The sequence below is a fragment of the Anastrepha obliqua genome, chromosome 3, assembly GCF_027943255.1.
Source record: "Anastrepha obliqua isolate idAnaObli1 chromosome 3, idAnaObli1_1.0, whole genome shotgun sequence".
Classification (NCBI taxonomy): Eukaryota; Metazoa; Arthropoda; class Insecta; order Diptera; family Tephritidae; genus Anastrepha; species Anastrepha obliqua.
The window spans coordinates 71,699,409-71,718,340 of record NC_072894.1 but is presented as its reverse complement, the minus strand read 5'-3'; the positions used below and the strand labels follow the sequence as shown (position 1 = coordinate 71,718,340).

The following is an 18,932-nucleotide window of genomic DNA, read 5'->3' as shown; positions in this document are numbered from 1 at the left end:
CGTTGGAAATTTTATTTGATGAAATACGAAAATTTATAACTCAAGAACTAACGAAAAAGGCGAAGAATAGGAATAAAATAAAAATGCCGTCATCACTCACAAGCAACCACAGGGTAGAAGAAATGAAAAAGGCTGAGAATAAGCTGGTAGAAAATGAGAATTGAAGTTAAATGATAATCAGAGTTAGAAAAAATTCACACACTTTACAAACAAAATACCAAATTGCTAGCATTAATAATGATAAAAACATAGAAAGAGATAAATACAGCAGACACACAAACATATGTCAACAACGAGCAAAGACAACAGGAAGATGGACAGTCATATAAACAAGCAAATGTGTCATAAAGCCGTACAAGTAGGCAAGTAGGCAGGCTGACAGGCAGACAGGCGATGAATAAATGCGCGACAGTCAAGTAAGCGGAAGCATCAGATAAATGGAAGACTGCGCCAAGCGCAGGAAGAATAAGCGGAGGACGACTGCGTAGCCGCATGAATAAATGAAGCGTTGACTGCCGGAATTCCGAGTAATAGTTGGGCGAATTTTATTTGTATGGGTGCACAGCAAAGCGGATTTATATCAGTGCAGCCCATTTCAAGTAATTGAAGTAAAATAATGAATATGTATATGGCGAAGGAGCGTGTAAAAGACAGCGCAGTTGGGTGATAATAGCAGATGCAATGGCAGAAGCAGGCGGCAGTTGCAACGGATGTAGCGTTGAAAACTTTTGGGAGTATTTAAGTGTCGAAAAGCGACAGGCAAAGCAAAAAATACCATAAGGCATACATTTGTACGCAATTGGAAATTGGACAACTGTGTTGGGCAGCTGAATTCAATAAATGAAAGATTACTATTCAAATTACTTATACATAACCGAAAAGATTATTGGATCAAAAGAAATTTCCAAATGCCTACTGTAACGTATTTTTCTTGCGTAATCTGAAGTTATGTTTCTTATGGTGCTCACACTCACCAACGTTAGCGTACGCCCTTACGTCCGTATCAGCTGACGCGATGCAAGAACTATCTACGATGCTACGGAACGGAACGGTGGTGAGAATTCATTTCATTCATCGGGCATTCATTAGTTTAATAGTGTCATCTGATACGGGCGTACGTTTACGTTGTTGAGTGTGAGCACCATTAGCCCTAGAAGGGCATTCATATTATATATTACGGAGCGCAAGAGGTCTAAATAAAGATTTCCATCACTCAAAATCATTAGTTATTTTAAAAAGAATGTCTTAGTAATAATAAAAAGAATTTCTTTATTTATCCATACCAAGGAGGTCTTATTTAAAAAAAAAATATAAAAAAAACCAATTATAGTTCAGAAAACGATAAATAATTTTTGTTTATTATGACTCCATCATGAATTGCGTTCAGCTTCATGATAATCATCCCCAAGTATAAAATAGTTCCAGCAGGGTAATGCATTGATATGAGTGAGTAAGTGCACATCTTTAAGCATTTGTTGGTTTTGTGAAAATGTACGAGTATATACATATGTACATAAGTGGGCACATGCATTAATAAGGCTTACAGGCGCCGCACAGCGTTTAAACTTTTCGTCATTGTGCCGCAGCTTTGGCGTAACTTTTCATGATCTTATTCACGCTCTTTTGCGGCCTTCAAAGTTTTTGTGCGTGGATAAGAAGTTTTGCATTTATCTAAAACTTGAAGAAATATTGTGGATTGCGAAAAGTAAACTCATGTGGTGTATTTACTGAAAAATTCCTTCAATTCATTTAAGGAAAATAACGAAAAAAAAGAAAAAGCAAAAAGAACTTAAAAGACTTAACGAATTTTCACAGCATGTGACACTTTTTAGCCATACCTATATAAAATTCAATTTTTCTCAAATCTTCCGTGCACTTTCAATTTTTGGGAGTGTTGAAAGGTGTTGTTTTTTTAAGACTATAAAAAAACTTCCCCTAATTTGGAGCCGTCGCTGTCGTTAAAGTGGCGTTCCAGCTTCCTCACTGCAAGGTATATGCTTGTGTGCCTACATCCAGGTTCCGCTTTTCCATCCAGATAATTTTTTCCGTGAAATCACTGATGATTCTCCACATTTCCTCGCTGCTTGTTGATTAAATTTTCACCGACTGCTTAAGAGGAGTTAGCTTTAAACAGCACAGTTATACTAAAATGCTTTAATTAATTTCTAGTTTCTTCTTGAATTTTATATTTTCATTGAACCTTTAAAAGGGCGTAGTATATTCATTCCGATTCCAAATAAATTTATATGAAAGCTTAATAGAGAAGTATGGCTGTTCCTACGGCTAATTGTTATTTTTCTATCGGAAAATTATAAACTAATTATTTTCTTTACCTCTGAGCAGCGAAGAGCATTTTGTCAACATAAGTGGTTTATAGCTCGAAGTATCTTCTACATAAAACTATATGAAACCCACTGTAGAGATGTATTAAACAATTTTGAGAACTTAACAAATCGGTGGTAACCGATTCGAATAGAATTTTGCGGCAGAAATTTTACGTAATGAAGAATTCCACGTGAAATTACCCACATTTGTTGGGACTCCCATTTTTGTTTTTTTTTGTTTGTAGGTGTGAGTATAATAAGACGTAAATTTTAAAATTTTCAAAAAATAATTTAAAATTCCTAGAGTTATTAAGAGTTGCAAATTTTGGTATGGAGTTTTGTGACGTCAAATATATTCAGTTTTTCTAGCATTTTGAAGAATTTTTACTTTTTTATTTTTAGATAAAAAATACACTTAAAAAAATGTTAATTTTTTTTGATAAAAATTTAATATTTCTGCTAAACATTTATAAGCAACTTTTTTTTTCATTTGTAAACAGCGGCAAGATTTCTCAATATTTTCTTACTAATAGCCGAAACTAGTAATCCTTGAAAGATGCTTAGTGGGATTCCGTTAACCTTTAGAGTTATATTCAAATAGAAATATAGAGACTTCAGATTTTTTAAATTTTTTTTTAACTGATAATTTGGATTTACGAACGGTCTGTGCACGTTTCACAAGTGAACTAAGGACCAAGAATTCCTTAGAATTCAACATGAACTTGAAACTAAGTCTCAAAGTTCAGACGAGCCAACACCCAAAAAATCGCGTTTGGAGAAGTCAAAAATCTAGTCGATGTTCATTTGTTTTTACGATTCCAAAGGAGTTGTCCACAAGGAGTTCGTGCCAACGGGCCAAATCGTCAATGCAATTTTCTATCTTGGCGTTTTGAAGCGTTTGTTGCATAGCATTCGTCGAAATCGCCCTGAATACCGCGAAGGAAGAAGCTTATTGCATAATGATGCACCATCTCATCGATTCACTCTTGTGATTGATTTTTTTACTCGAAATCGAATTTTAATCATTAATCACTCACAGTATTCGTCTTAAATGGCTCCCTGTTACTTCTACATATTCGAAAATTTGCATTTGGCCATGAAAGGAAAACTTTTTGTGTCCGTAGAGGCCATCCAAAATGCTTGTATCGACATCCTGAAGGACATTCCGGCCAATGACCTGAAACAGTCTTTCGAAATGCTTTTAGATCGCGCATAACAATGTATCGAGACCAGAAGGGACTATTCTTAATAAATGAACTCGAAGTTATCAGAACAAAGCTCCCGTCGTTTCTATTTTGGTTCAGTCTTGTTTATTTTGGACTTTACCTTGCGTAAAGCTCATGTAACAAAAATTTTTCTATTTCTCATGTAACACAAAATTTTGCGAGCCAATAAAAAACAAATCTTTCCATATTTCCTTATAGATCGAAATTCTTAGTCGAATTAACTTTCCATAGTCTGCCTTAAGAAGGACGATGCGACCAAAGATTCCTTCTATGAGCGCCTGGAACGTTCCTATGAGCGCTGCCCCCGCCACGACATAAAAATCGTGCTTGGCGACTTCAACGCCAGGGTGGGCAAGGAGGGAATTTTTTGGTCCCACAGTCGGAAAATTCAGCCTGCACAACGAAACATCCGGTAACGGACAGAGGCTGATCGACTTCGCCGGGGCCCGAAACATGGTAGTCTGCAGCACCAGATTCCAGCATAAGAAGATTCACCAAGCCACCTGGCTGTCTCCTGATCGAAAAACGCGAAACCAGATCGATCATGTTGTGATAGATGGAAGACACGCTTCTAGTGTATTAGATGTACGTACGATCCGAGGACCCAACATCGACTCGGATCATTACCTTGTTGCAGCCAAACTGCGCACCCGCCTCTGTGCAGCAAAAAACGTACATCTACCTACGCAAAGAATGTTCGACATCGAAAAGCTGCAATCACAACAGGCAGCCAGAAGATTCGCCACTCGACTCTCACTCCTGCTCTCGGAGAGCACTGCCCAACAACCCGGCATGCGCGAGCAATGGAGCAACATTTCTCGTTCCCTACGTACCGCCGCCGAAGAAGAAATCGGATTCCGGCGAGCCCGAAAAAACAATTGGTACGACGAGGAATGTCATGCTGCCGCAGAAAGAAAGGATGCCGCCTATAGAGCCACGCTGCGATCGGGCGCAACGCGAGCCATGTGGGATCGCTACAGAGAGCTGAAAAAGGAAGAGAGACGTATTATCCGAAAGAAGAAACGAGAGGCCGAAATACGTGAGTGCGAAGAGCTTGAGATGCTGGCCAACAGGAACAACGCCCGAAAATTCTACCAGAAAGTTCGGCGGCTTACAGAAGGTTTCAAGACCGGGGCGTTTTCCTGTAAGAACAAAGACGGCGAACTGGTGACTGACGTACAGAGCAATCTTAGATTATGGAGGGAACACTTCTCGAACCTATTAAACAGTGACAGCTGCGCATGTCACCGAGAAAGTGAAGATCCCGATACCCCAATCGTTGACGACGGAATTGTCGTTCCGCTACCCGATCATGACGAGGTGAGAATAGCGATAACGCGGCTAAAGAACAACAAAGCCGCGGGCGCCGACGGACTGCCGGCTGAGCTATTCAAACATGGCGGCGAGGAGCTGGTAAGGTGCATGCATCAGCTCCTATGCAAAATATGGTCGGATGAAAGCATGCCTGCCGATTGGAATTTAAGTGTGCTCTGCCCAATCCATAAGAAGGGCGATCCTGCAATTTGTGCCAATTACCGCGAGATTAGTCTTCTAAATATCGCCTATAAGGTTCTAGCGAGCGTATTGTGTGAAAGGCTGAAGCCCACCGTCAACCAACTGATTGGACCTTATCAGTGTGGCTTCAGACCTGGAAAGTCTACCATCGACCAAATATTCACAATACGCCAAATCTTGGAAAAGACCCATGAAAGAAGAATCGACACGCACCATCTTTTCGTCGACTTCAAAGCTGCATTCGACAGTACGGAAAGGAGTTACCTGTATGCCGCGATGTCTGAATTTGGTATCCCCGCAAAACTAATACGGCTATGTAGGATGACGTTGCTCAACACCAGCAGCGCCGTCAGAATTGGGAAGGACCTCTCCGAGCCGTTTGATACCAAACGAGGTTTCAGACAGGGTGACTCGCTGTCGTGTGACTTCTTTAACCTGATGTTGGAGAGCATCGTACGAGCCGCAGAACTTAATCGCTCAGGCACAATTTTTTATAAGAGCGTACAATTGTTGGCGTATGCCGATGATATTGACATCATCGGCCTTAACAACCGCGCTGTTAGTTCTGCCTTCTCCAAACTGGATAAAGAGGCAAAGCGAATGGGTTTGGTGGTGAACGAGGACAAAACGAAGTACCTCCTGTCTTCAAACAAACAGTCGGCGCACTCGCGTATCGGCACCCACGTCACTGTAGACAGTTATAATTTCGAGGTTGTAAAAGACTTCGTCTATTTAGGAACCAGCATTAACACCGATAACAATGTCAGCCTTGAAATCCAACGTAGAATCTCTCTTGCCAACAAGTGCTACTTTGGACTAAGTAGGCAACTGAGCAGTAAAGTCCTCTCTCGTCGAACAAAACTAACACTCTACAAGACTCTCATCATGCCCGTCCTTACGTATGGCGCAGAAGCTTGGACGATGACAACATCCGATGAAGCGACGCTTGGAGTGTTTGAGAGAAAGATTCTGCGCAAGATTTTTGGACCTTTGCACGTTGGCAACGGCGAATATCGCAGACGATGGAACGATGAGCTGTATGAGCTTTACGACGACATAGACATAGCACAGCGAATAAAGATCCAGCGGCTACGTTGGCTGGGTCATGTCGTCCGAATGGATACAAACGCTCCGGCACTGAAAGTATTCGATGCGGTACCAGCTGGTGGTAGTAGAGGAAGAGGAAGGCCTCCTCTGCGTTGGAAAGATCAGGTGGAGAAGGACTTGGCTTCACTTGGTGTGTCCAATTGGCGCCGGTTAGCACGAGAAAGAAACGACTGGCGCGCTTTGTTAAACTCGGCCAAAATCGCGTAAGCGGTTATAGCGCCAATTAAGAAGAAGAAGAAGTCTGCCTTAAGAACATTAACTTACATGGCCCTACTCGGATCAAATGAAAAACTTATGCTAATTTCATCGCGTGTAAAGCAACTTTGAACTTACGAACACATTTTTTACGAAGTTTCGTCGTTAGTTCAAGCAAATGAACTGAACAAGTTTTGGTTAAATTTTACTCACTAACAGAATTTAGTTTGAAATTTGTTTAATCACTTAGGTAGAAAATCAAAGCTTCCGAGTTATTGAGTTAACTTTTCGACTATATATTTCGATTTATATAAGGTGGCGCAAAATTAGTCCCCTATTTAAAGATTTATAATTTTTGCAAATGGCGTCGTACGTCAATCATATTTGACAATTGTGAGCTGCAGTATAATAGGACTATGAATAAGTTCCTTGCGGTTTTACAACAGATGGCGTAACTTGATTATTATTCCATCGATCCACATTTCCAAACATTCATTGGAGAGCTACTGTCGTAAGGCACAAACGTCAGTATAAGTTTTTTATTTGAAGCGTAAACAACAATATTTTTACCACACTTGAAAATGTCGAATTTCGTGCCAAATAATGTGTTTTTGCGGGGAATTCTTCTTCATTATTTTAATATGAAGAAAAAAGCAGCCGAAAGTCATCGTATCTTGGTGGAAGTTTATGGTGAGCATGCTCTAGCTGAGCGAACGTGCCAGAAGTGGTTTGCACGCTTTAAAAGTGGTGATTTTGGCTTGGAAGACGAAGAACGCGAGGGTGCGCCGCCAAAGTTCATGGATACCGAATTGGAAGAATTGCTCGATCAAGATCCGGCTCAAACGCAAGAAGAGGTTGCAAAAACTTTGGGAGTTGATCAATCAACCATTTCCAAACGTTTAAAAGCCATGGGAATGATCCGAAAGGTAGGCCATTGGGTGCCGTATGAATTGAAGCCAAGAGACGTTGAACGCCGTTTTATGGCATGCGAACAACTGCTTCAACGGCACAAAAGAAAGGGTTTTTTGCATCGAATTGTGACTGGCGATGAAAAGTGGGTCCATTACGACAATCCAAAACGTCGGGCAACGTGTGGATACCCTGGCCATGCTTCAACATCGACGTCGGCGCAGAATATTCATGGCCTGAAGGTTATGCTGTGTATCTGGTGGGACCAGCTGGGTGTTGTGTATTATGAGCTACTGAAACCGAATGAAACGATTACGGGGGATGTCTACCGACGACAATTGATGCGTTTGAGCCGAGCACTGCGAGAAAAACGGCCGCAATACGCCGATAGACACGACAAAGTTATTTTGCAACATGACAATGCTCGGCCACATGTTGCACAAGTGGTCAAAACATACTTAGAAACGCTCAAATGGGATGTCCTACCCCACCCGCCGTATAGTCCAGACCTTGCGCCATCCGATTACTATCTCTTCCGATCGATGCAACATGGCCTGGCTGACCAGCACTTCCGTAATTACGATGAAGTCAAAAAATGGATCGATTCGTGGATTGCGGCAAAACCGACCGAATTTTTCACAAAGGGAATCCGTGAATTGCCAGAAAGATGGGAAAAAGTAGTAGCAAGCGATGGACAATACTTTGAATATTAAATTTGTAACCATTTTACGTCAATAAAGTTTCAAATTTCGAAAAAAACCGCACGAACTTAACCATAGTCCTATTACAAACATACGAGCGGGCTCCATTGCTGATGAAAATGAAGATTTCCATCACTCAAAATCATTTTTTTATCTAGTTAGGAAGTTATTCAAAAACGAAGTTTATGAATAATTTTGCGCCACTTTTCACGTATAATTTGGCTTATCCTCACATCTTTTTCAGAGATGTTCACTTTACTTATTAGATAAATTATAATTATTTATCCCAACACTTTTTCTTATGTACCGCGCATTGGTCGTGATAGCAGAAACAAGTGAAAGCTTAACGTGCGTTATACCAAAGTTACACACGAACGTTAGAACTTTTCGCAGAAATAAACTAAGCTAAGTTGAAATTACTTTGTTTTGGCAAATTAACTCATTGCTTAGTAAAATGTATTGGCTTCATCATTAATAACTAAGCAGTTAGACACATCAACCAGGAACTTGGAAAAATTTGAGTTTCAACAGTAAGATTTTTTGGAGGGATTTATTTAAATTGCGTTGAGGCATTTCCGTAATTGATTTTAAATAAATCAAGTATAATTTTATTAATATTTATGATGAATACACACAAGTTTCTGAATTTCGTACTAATCGATAACAGTAAGCATAAATATAATTGACGCTTACACCCTTTCGTTATGTTTGGCCAAGCTCCTCCTTCCATTTAACACGAAAAGGGCCGAGAAGTCCCGGTCCTAACAAAGAAAATACGTTCTTTTGTTCAAAATTGGCTTTATTCATCACCGTATTCTGCATTAAGGCGGCTGCGGTAGTCGAATGGGTTAGTGTGTGACTACCATTTGAAATTCGAAGACCGTGGTTCGAATCTGAAAACAGCAAAATGAAGAAACAGGTTTTTTCCAATAGCGGGCACCCCTCGGCAGGCAATGGCAAACCTCCGAGTTTATTTCTGCCATGAAAAAGCTCCTCATAAAAATATCTTCCGTTCGGAGTCAGCTTAAAACTGGAAGTCCCTCCATTTGTGGAACAATGTCTGGAGGTCTTAATTTCCATTAAGAACAAACAACGCACTCATTCCAGCACCGCTCGAACATTTCAATACCACTTTTGCAGAATGATTTATCTTTTGCGAAATTTCCTACCGGCAAGCATTTCTTTTAGATCTGCTGGGAGTCGCTGGGAGCCAAATCTGGCGAATCCAGTGGATGTGAGAGCAATTGGAAGTTGAATTCATATAGTTTTGCCACTGTTTTGAACACTGTTCATTGTCTTGATGAATAAAAACAGTGAGCAAACGCGGCACCCACTTTGAACAGTGTTCTCTCATAGTCAAATGCTCATGCAATGTAAAGACCACACCTTCTTTTGGTATCTTTACGATGTCAGCTAACTCACGCAACTTCACTTTTCGACCATTCAAAACGATTTTGTGGATTTTCTTAATGTTTTCTGGTGTTACCGCTTCAGTTTTATTGCTGTTTCTGATGGAGCGGAAAACTACATACTATAAGTTTTTCCATTCTGTGCATCATCTAGTAGAGGAGTTAAAATGTGTGAGGGTATGTGTGGATGATGGTCGAATACTAGTTGTGTTAACCATTTCGTGCTACTGATGAAATCCCACAGGTAGCTAATATCTTAATCGAATGGAATTTTTTTCTCCCAAAACTAATATATATGAATATATGTGAAGGATGGTAACCCTACCCGTAAGTCAGCCCCGGCGGACGAAGATGGAGCAGAGTAGAGATGTCAGTCGCGTGCGCCAACGATTTTTTTGCAACAAATTAGCACAAATTATTAAAACTATTTTCAATTTCTTGATTCATTCATTTATTGATATTTGTAGAATAAGATTTACTTACTTAATAAAACTTAATAATTTAAACAGAAAGAAGCACTGTCTTCCTTCTTACATATATACTCGAAGCCTTCAGTTCAGAGTGCTCTGTTATCCACCAAAGCGGGTTTTCCTTATAGGGGGCATTTTAAGTGAACAAAAGTATTCGTATAAACATAGATAAAAATCTCTCCCAGCTCTTTCTGAAAGAGTTTCTGATAAAAAGTGAACTCGAAAATTGGCTTTGAGTTCGTCATTTTACATCTGAATGCTCAAGAAAATGTGTACTTAAATTTTCATAAAATAAGCCTGCTGAAAATACTTTTTTTCGTACTCTCAAAATAAAGTATCAGAGTGCTAGTGTAATATGGCCTCTTACGTCTCGCCATATTGCTGCGTAATCCTTGAATAGTTGTTTACTTACAGTATTTCAAAATAAGTACTCTATGTTATCTCCGCTTCATTCAACGCCTTCAAATTCCTTCGAACTAAAACCTAACGCCTGCAATAACTGAGATCATCAGCCACCCCAATCAATTCAATTTCAGCAAAACTTAATTGAAAGCTGCTGCATTTATTTTTCTTTTTTTACTTCCGATTAACCAGAAAAGACTTAGCTTCAATACTACTTACACACTTGCGTATAAACTTAACCTAAAATTCGGAATATTTGCTCAGCAGTAATGAGTAAATCACCGAAAGCATCTAAACTTTTGCGAAAACTTTTGTAAGTTCAAGCCGCAGTGCAACGCACCAAATAAGCAGCGTGAGTAAATGAAGAAGCCATTCGGTTGGAAGGCTCTTAATTGAATCAAAAAGAATTGGTCAAGTCTGGATTAGGAGTTAACTTTTTAAATGCATACATATGTATGTATGTTTACATGAAGATATTTGTTTTTTGTATGTTCGGTGCTAATTTTGTTAAAACAAATAACATTACTTTGTGAGTTGTAAAAACTTTATTTCCCATGCTTTAAGCAATATTCAACCGTGGAAGTTCTACAAACACCTCTGAGCGAATAAATTATTGACGAAGTAAGATGAAGTGAGTTTTAGTACGACCGAACATTTAAGACAACATACCCAGAATTTATAATATATTATTTGATTCACCAGCTAAGCTCGCTGTCAGATAGCAGTGGTGGTTTTATTTTGCTGACTGAACTTTTTATAATAATTTCAAAATAATGTTTAAGAAGAGTTGTAAGGGTGCAAAGCGGTGTGGTAATCAGTATTACGTATTAGAGTAGTTTAATTAAACCCAGACCACACTATTACTTCCAAGAGCATGCTCCCGGGGCGATGTGAACAATCAATGAGCGACGTTAGATAGCCAAACCGTTCTATTATAACTTTTGCAAATAATTACCATGGCCGATGGCCTTAGCTGCTGGTGTCTAATTAGATTTGTTTAGATTTAATTTATTATCCCAATACGGAAAATAATTGAATAATTGTGGATTATTTTTTCTTGTGCAAGAAAAGAAAATATACACATAATACCCTTTTATAATTTTACTAGCAAACCCGGCGAACTCCGTTTCCCCACCAGATGGCATCGTCTTTTGTAACATTTCGTTTGGGGATTAAAATATGAAGAAAAATTATTTTTTTTGGTTTACATATGAAAATAAATTTTTTTTTTTTTCATTTCACAACAGTAATGAATTCATTTCGATTACAAAAATGAAGTGTAATTTAGTTGAACTTCTCTCAGTAAAAAATGCAAGTGAATCTAAAATAAATACTGAATCGAAGCGGTATACGTGTCCGCAAATTATCCGTTTCATTGAAGTGCTCTTTGGTAAACCACATTTTTTGTTCTTTGGTCTGACGTTAACACAAATAAAGCGGATGGTTTCCGAACTCGTGAACACGCAACGTATAGCTGCCCATGTAAAAACCAATGATTTTCTAAATTTATTCGGCACAGACTAAGCGATTGACCTTGCGACTTGGTAATTCTCATTGCTAACCCAAGGCGAACCGGAAATTGCAATCGTTTGAAGTCAAACGGAAGATCAGTTGGAATCATTGGTATTCGAGGAATACATACATTTTCCCCTGCGTACTTTCCGTTAATAATGGTTGCCTCAATCAAATTCGGCATACGTCTTTTCACCGCAAGTCGAGTACCGTTGCAAAGTCGCGGTGGATTCAAATTATGCAATATCATAATAACTGAACCAACTTTGAGTTGCAAGTTATGTGGTGGAAATCCTGGTAACTCCAGAGAGTTCAAAAACTTCGTTTATTTACTACATCATCGGGGTTTGTTATGGAATCAACTGATTTGTATCGCCATCGATTTTTGATTGAATGGTGAAATTCAGTGCGTGTACATCATTATTCCTTGCGGCGAGAATTACTCGTTGACTTAAGGGGTTATATACCTTGTGGTCCGGTGAAATTAGCGAAAGTTGGGTTTTTTTTAAAGATATGTAGCAATAATTTTATTGTATAAAAGTTTTTATTATTGGATATTACAATGTTTAAAGAAAAAAAAAGGCTTTGTTTGTGTAAAAATATTTAAAAATGGCGGAGTTATGGCGTTTTCCCCCAAGACCCTTTTTTTGGAAGAGGCTTGCGGTGGACGCGATTCAAGTCCACCAAGTCAACTGAAATCAAAAAATCGAAAAGATTTCATTAGTATAGGATTATATCTTCTTAGTGAACGATCAATATATTAAATATTTTGATTTTTGTGAAAATAGGAACATGTTTTTAAAAAACTCCACTTCTACAGTCCTAAAATTGGCATTAAAAAATTCATATCTGCAAAATAAAAATTTATACATAAAAAGTTGATCGTTCACTAAGAGGCGACATCAATTACGAACAATTTAAAAAAAAAAAATTATAAAAATCGGTTGAATACTTTTTTTGCAATCGCGTCCACCGCAAAAGCATTTTTGGAAAAACACGTTTTTGAGATAATCGCGTTTAAAGTTTCAAGCGCCGCATGAGGCCGTACGCTCAGGACGTGACGACGCACAATTTAAAACGCTGTAACTTTCGATCTATTGCTCAGATCTCTATGAAATTTTTGGAAAATGTTCTCAAGGGATTGTACTTTACGATAAAGAAATAAAATTTATTTTGATTTTTTTGAAAAACACAAGGTATATAACCCCTTAACCAAGCATAATTCTGATAATTCTCACTAATGTATGGGAAAACATTTTGAATAAGCGCCAATTGAAAGTCTACAAATTGGCAAAAGTCGTTGGTAAGAGTAATTAATCCAGCTGTCGCATCATCTGGGACTTTTCCATTTCCAACAGCTAACAATTGTTTGGAAAATTGTGCAGCACTTCGATCACTTTGAAGTTGAACACTCATATTAGTGGTTAGCGATAATGTTTTTACGTTATTCCACAAAGGGGATGCCTTCAGACAAGCATTCAATTCATCTGCAGGCGTTCCACGGGGAATTATTGGCAACGTCTGCCTGAAATCGCCTGCCAACAATATCATCAAGCCGCCAAAGATGTTGTTATTTCGTCGAAGAGCCTTCAGTGTGAAGTTAAGTGCTTCAAGTGATTTCGTATGTGCCATTGTGCATTCATCCCAAACAATGAGCTTGCATGGCATCAACAATTTTCCCATTGCACTGGATCGGGAAATATTGCATGTTAGAGTATCAATTGTGTTTAAATTGAGTGGCAACTTAAGCGCAGAATGTGCAGTGCGACCGCCATCTAGAAGAGTCGCCGCAATTCCAGATGATGCTAACGCCAAATCTATGTCATATCTTGATCGAATAGTGGCCAAAATCAATGAAATGACAAATATTTTCCCTGTTCCTTCAGGTGCGACCAGGAAGAATAGACCACCAGTATTATTGCCCACCGCTTCCATAAATGTTTCGTATACTTGTTTTTGCTGTTCATTCAGCAACGGCACATTATGTCGAACGAACTCCTGCAATGTATCAAGATTATATTGCAGCTCTCGATTTAATTCTTGGTTGAATGCATCGTGCATCGATTGATTTGGCTCAATCATTCCTACTTCAATCAGTAGCTTGTTTGCAATAGTCAAGCATTGATCCTCAATCAGAATCAATCCTTCATTGTAGATTTCATCGATTATTTGCATGTCGGGATTCGTTCGCTCAAATGCACGATCCACATAATTTACACAGTCCATAATTTACACAGTAACCTTAAGAACAAATGCCTGCTGTTGAAGTTGAATAAAAATTTGCACAATACGCATGATTGATTTGATGGTTTCCAATTGTACTCTTTAACCTGAATTTCTCAATTTCACAGTAAACACAATACCGGTTTTAAGTTTGCGTTTGAAAGAACATTCGCATAATAAATGTCATATGAAATTAACTGAGCAGAGTACGTGCTATAAACCTCACATGGCCCGAGACCTTTGACGTTCTGGAGTTATAGCGTCAGGAAGGAGAACCGGACTTAATAATATAAAAATAGATTTTCTATACGATTGTATTTCCATATTTGAGGGGACATACGTAGAATTTAAAAAAAGAAATCGATTTTTTGTTTTTTGCAGATTATTATTCTTTATAGTTTTAGGCATATTTCTGTGGAAGACGATTGTAAAAATTCCTTATAGGTACAAAGTTATCGTAGAAAATGTAACTGTACGACCAGAATTTGATGCGGCGAGCAAAATGCACTTGAAAGTTTAAACTCGTTTTCTCGAAAATATTTTTCCCGGCACGGTGTGCATGATAACTCGTACAGTTTCTAATATTTTTTGATGCGGTTTTTTAAATACTCGAAAGTTTTTTCTCTATAGTCTGTCGAGCCGGACTTCTGACATTTTTATTAAAAAGCTTTATAAACATAATTCAAGTGTGACACTTACGATGTAAAAGCACCCTTTTTTTAAAAATGGCGTAAATTACGAAATTCCTCGAAATTCAAAAATCCGGTTCGACAGGCTATAACTACAACTTTATTTTACAAGATTTTTTTTACTTTTTACAGATCCATCAACATTTCAAGGAGAAATGATGCAGACCGTGCAGCAACTTTTTTTCACTGTATTTTGGGGCATGTGATTTTTATACACTAATTTTTCTAAGGAAAAATTAAAATAATTTTTAAACTAAAGTTAGGTACTAATAAACAATGTATACAACTTTTTTATATTTATTTCTATTATTATCTCTTCTAAAAACAGTTTTTTTAGAGCATTTTTGGCGCTGCTGGACGTATGTAACCCCTTAAATTTAAGAGTATCTCAGTGATTTTAAAATACTGACTTCTCGGTGGCTTAAGCAAAGAAAAATTAAAAAGAAATGGTATTTAAAAAAGGTTTGCTTGAGTAATATCACAAAACATTTCCTAAAGCAAATGTAATCAGTTTTATATAGAAATCTAAGTATATTCTACAAGCATATAGAATTTCTTGCGCAAACACATACTAATGCTTTTGTTGGGTCGTCAGTTTTCTTCGATTGGGTCGTAAATTTTCTTTAGCTTTCATTTATTACTTAAACTTTAGTTTTATATTCCAAGTACTTTTATCATATATTCCCTATTTTATCTGTATTTACTACTTAAAAAAAATACCTTGCTTGATCGATATTCGCATTAAGAGCATCAACATTCGTTGTTATGCGAACGAACGGCCCTTCACGGCAGCTCACAAAAAAATTCTAAGTATATCAAGTCGTAGCTCCGATATGGCCTATTGACATTGGCGAGATGGCTGATATTTAGCATGATTACCGCAAGCACAAGCTTATGTTTTCAATTTCGATCACAAAGAATCATTTATTATGCCACTGCAATGCTCACCGTTGACCGAGATAGCGTTTCCAGCTGCATTTTTATCGAAAAATTAGCCAATGATGCCACCGCTACAAAATCGGCGGCAAACTGCTACTCTCTGAGTATGCACTGACTTCTCGACGAAGATTTTCCAGTCTCCAGATGCCTGAGTTTTCACGCGCCGAGTTGAAAATGCGCTTCGGCAGAAAAGAGAATTTGCTCTCAATAAACGCTGCTTGAGTAACATAATTAATTTCATTCCGCGAAGATATGATGCTAACTTTCTAGAGGGTACGACTTTCTAAGGGGAACGAGCTGTCACAATAGCATATGATTTAAAAAAATACTACATGGATCACCCTGTATATATGAGTCTTCCAAGTTACGCGTTCTTTATTGCGCTCGCCAATAAGTAGTAGTTAGACCTAAGGAATACAAGATTTGGCCATCCGAAACAAAATTGTAGCAACCGCTCTTCTTACGACTTTCTGGGAACGAATTCACATAAGAAGTGGTTGTGTTAATTTTTTCGTATATCACTTATTACGTCAGCAAATCACCTAATTTCTTCAAACTTGAAGTGTAAGATTCCATAGATTTATGTGGCTCATATTGCAGCAGCCGTAGCCAAATGGCTTGGTGCGGGACTACCATTCGGAGTGCGTAGGCTCGAATCTCTAACACCAAAATAAAGAAAGTTTTTCTAATAGGGGTCACCCCTTGGCAGGCAACGGCAAGCCTCCGAGTGTATTTCTGTTATAAAAAAGCGCCTCATAAGAAATTTCTGCTATTCGGAATCGGCTTAAAACTGTAAGTACCCCCATTTGTGGAACAACATCAAGACGTACGTTACAAATAGGAGGAGGAGCTCGTCCAAGCACCCACTGTATTTTAAAGGTATTAAATTTCGAACTATTTAACTATTGGATTACAGCAATGCATTGTGTACTTAGATTTCTATTACTAATTCAAGAATTGATGCTTTGACTTCGTTTGACTTTTCATATTAAGAAAATTTTAATTTAGTTTTAGATAATCGCGTGACTCTTATGGAAGTTCTTAGTAGTCAACATTGGATCAGCGTTAAGTGCAAAAGACGATTGTTTGGGTATGAGACAATTGAAGTGCAAATGGTACCCAAAAAAATAACAGAGAAGGTCAATCATGATAACTAAAATTAATTAGACCGCAATAGATCCCTATGTGTACCAATTGGATCCCACAGTAAGCCATCTGATATTAAATTCGGCACAGGAAGTAAACTTCATAACCAAATCCACAACAGTAGAACCGAAGGAGGGCGTTAGAAAACTTAGTGGTAGCCATTGAGAGTGCTTGAGTATTTGCGGTGTAGGAAGTCAAACATAGAGAGTCAATAGCTTTCGGCTGCTCATAGTCTCTTTCTTTTTGCTAGATGAACCCGTTGACACTTAATATTATAGGATTCGTCCTACTGACGTTCACCTGAAAATTTGGTCATTTTAATCCTGTGAGTGAGGAAAAACAGAAAACAGACTACTTTGACTTGGTGTATAAGTCCAGTATTTGCATACGTACACCAACATTTCCCGGCCATACAGCCCTAACGTGTGCTGCACCGCCTTGAATTGAGACTTTTTGTGTAAAATTAGTGTCAGTTCATAGATCCTTACGAGAAGTTCGATACCAATATAGGACCCATAACCCTGACTTAAGTATAAAATCCGAGTACGCATACCAGGTAGTAATTCTCTGCTAGAGCGCTCATCATTTGTCACACTTTTAACCTGAGACAAGGCCAAATTATTTGCCAATTATGTTACCAGTTGCACATACAGAGCAATACATGGCAGTTGTAAATGACTTCAAATGAAATGTGAGCAGTTCGCTTGTCATCTGATGTTTCCTTAGTAGTAAGATTTATATGGTATATCAATGGTATTTCCAAGATAAGCATTAACATTATCAAATTTTACTTAAAATTATTCTTTCTCATAAATATTTAACAGTACTTATCTAGATATTAATGCTCTTCATGCTCTTCAAATTATATTTTTTATTTTTCTCACAGCGGTATACACAAAAATTAAAATTATTTCCTCAAATAAGTACAAAAAACAAATTTAAGTAGAATTACAGACAAAATGAAATAATAAAATATATTCAAGGAGGACTAATTCGCCACACCTTGAAACGCACATGTAAACTTGGAAATCTTAAAATCTTCACGCATACAAATTGTTCGAAAACGACACCAACAAATATAGCAACTTCGCCCCTTCTCACTCGACTGCATACAATTCACTTTCAAGTTCAACGGAAAAATATGAATTATGAGTGACTACTGTCGCTAAGAAATACAACCAAAAACAAATAAAAAGTGAAATAGAATTCGAAATAACAAGCACCACTCACCATTCGAGCTACTGGTAGGCGGAAGCTCTGCGTAAGCGCTGCTGTGTTGCGTGTCCTTTGAAACTCGATGCAGCGCTAACAGGGCGAATGGGGAGGCCAGCGCGGAGAGTGGCCCGATATCCGCAGGCTGGGCACTAACACCATTAACATTTTTATTGCTCAGATCAGTAACACTGACGCTGGAATGGGCAGTGCCTTCGTTAGTTGCTGACAAAGTGGTCGTTGCGATTGGTTGCGTATACGGCACGTTGCCTCTAGCAGTACTCGTGGGCGCACTTTTATGTTGATAATCTTTTGGAATTATCTGTAAGGGCGAGTGCATGTCATGCGTGCCTAATGATGACGACATTGACGAGGATGCTTTTGATGTATATATTGCTGGCACTGCTGCTACTATTTCACTATGTCGGAATGTTAATCCTGACAGGGGTCCTGCTTCTACAGCTGGCATTGCTACAGTTTGCGTGTAGCGCATTTTATGCGTAGTCGCTTTGTGAAATTGTTGGTATGGTTGGTTTTGTTTATTTTGTTGGTGGTATTGTTGATGCAGGTGTGGTTCAAGATGTTGTTGTTTGTTATGTTGTTGTATACTTCCCGCATTCATCCCCTTGGTTTCACACTGTTGCATGCCACTAAATGGCCAACCCATTATGCTGAACACCACCAAAATGTGTAAGGACTCGGATAGAAGCGTGTCTAGGACATTCGCGTTGCGTCGCAATGGAAAACGCATTTTTTGGGCTTATTAGCGTACATTTAAGAGGTGGTGAGGACACAGAAATTTGTTGAAGTTTTTCTGCTGGCAAACATTTTTTGAAGATCAGACTTTTTAGATGTTAGCTATATGCCATACTTTTGGCTCTAATACAACTACAACTTGCTGCATAACTTTATTACTGGCAAAATATTTTGTGGTCACATCTTGAAGTGCATTT

General features: G+C 38.3%; 1 protein-coding gene across 1 annotated transcript in view; it reads right to left on the bottom strand.

The window, feature by feature from the left end:
* LOC129242671 (uncharacterized) overlaps positions 1-18,730 on the bottom strand; it is a 158,860-nt gene extending 140,130 nt beyond the window's left edge. The window contains exon 1 of the mRNA XM_054879457.1: positions 17,998-18,730. Coding sequence (XP_054735432.1) covers positions 17,998-18,730 — 733 coding nt within the window. The remainder of the gene's footprint in view (positions 1-17,997) is intronic.
* Between the last annotated feature and the right edge of the window lie 202 nt (positions 18,731-18,932).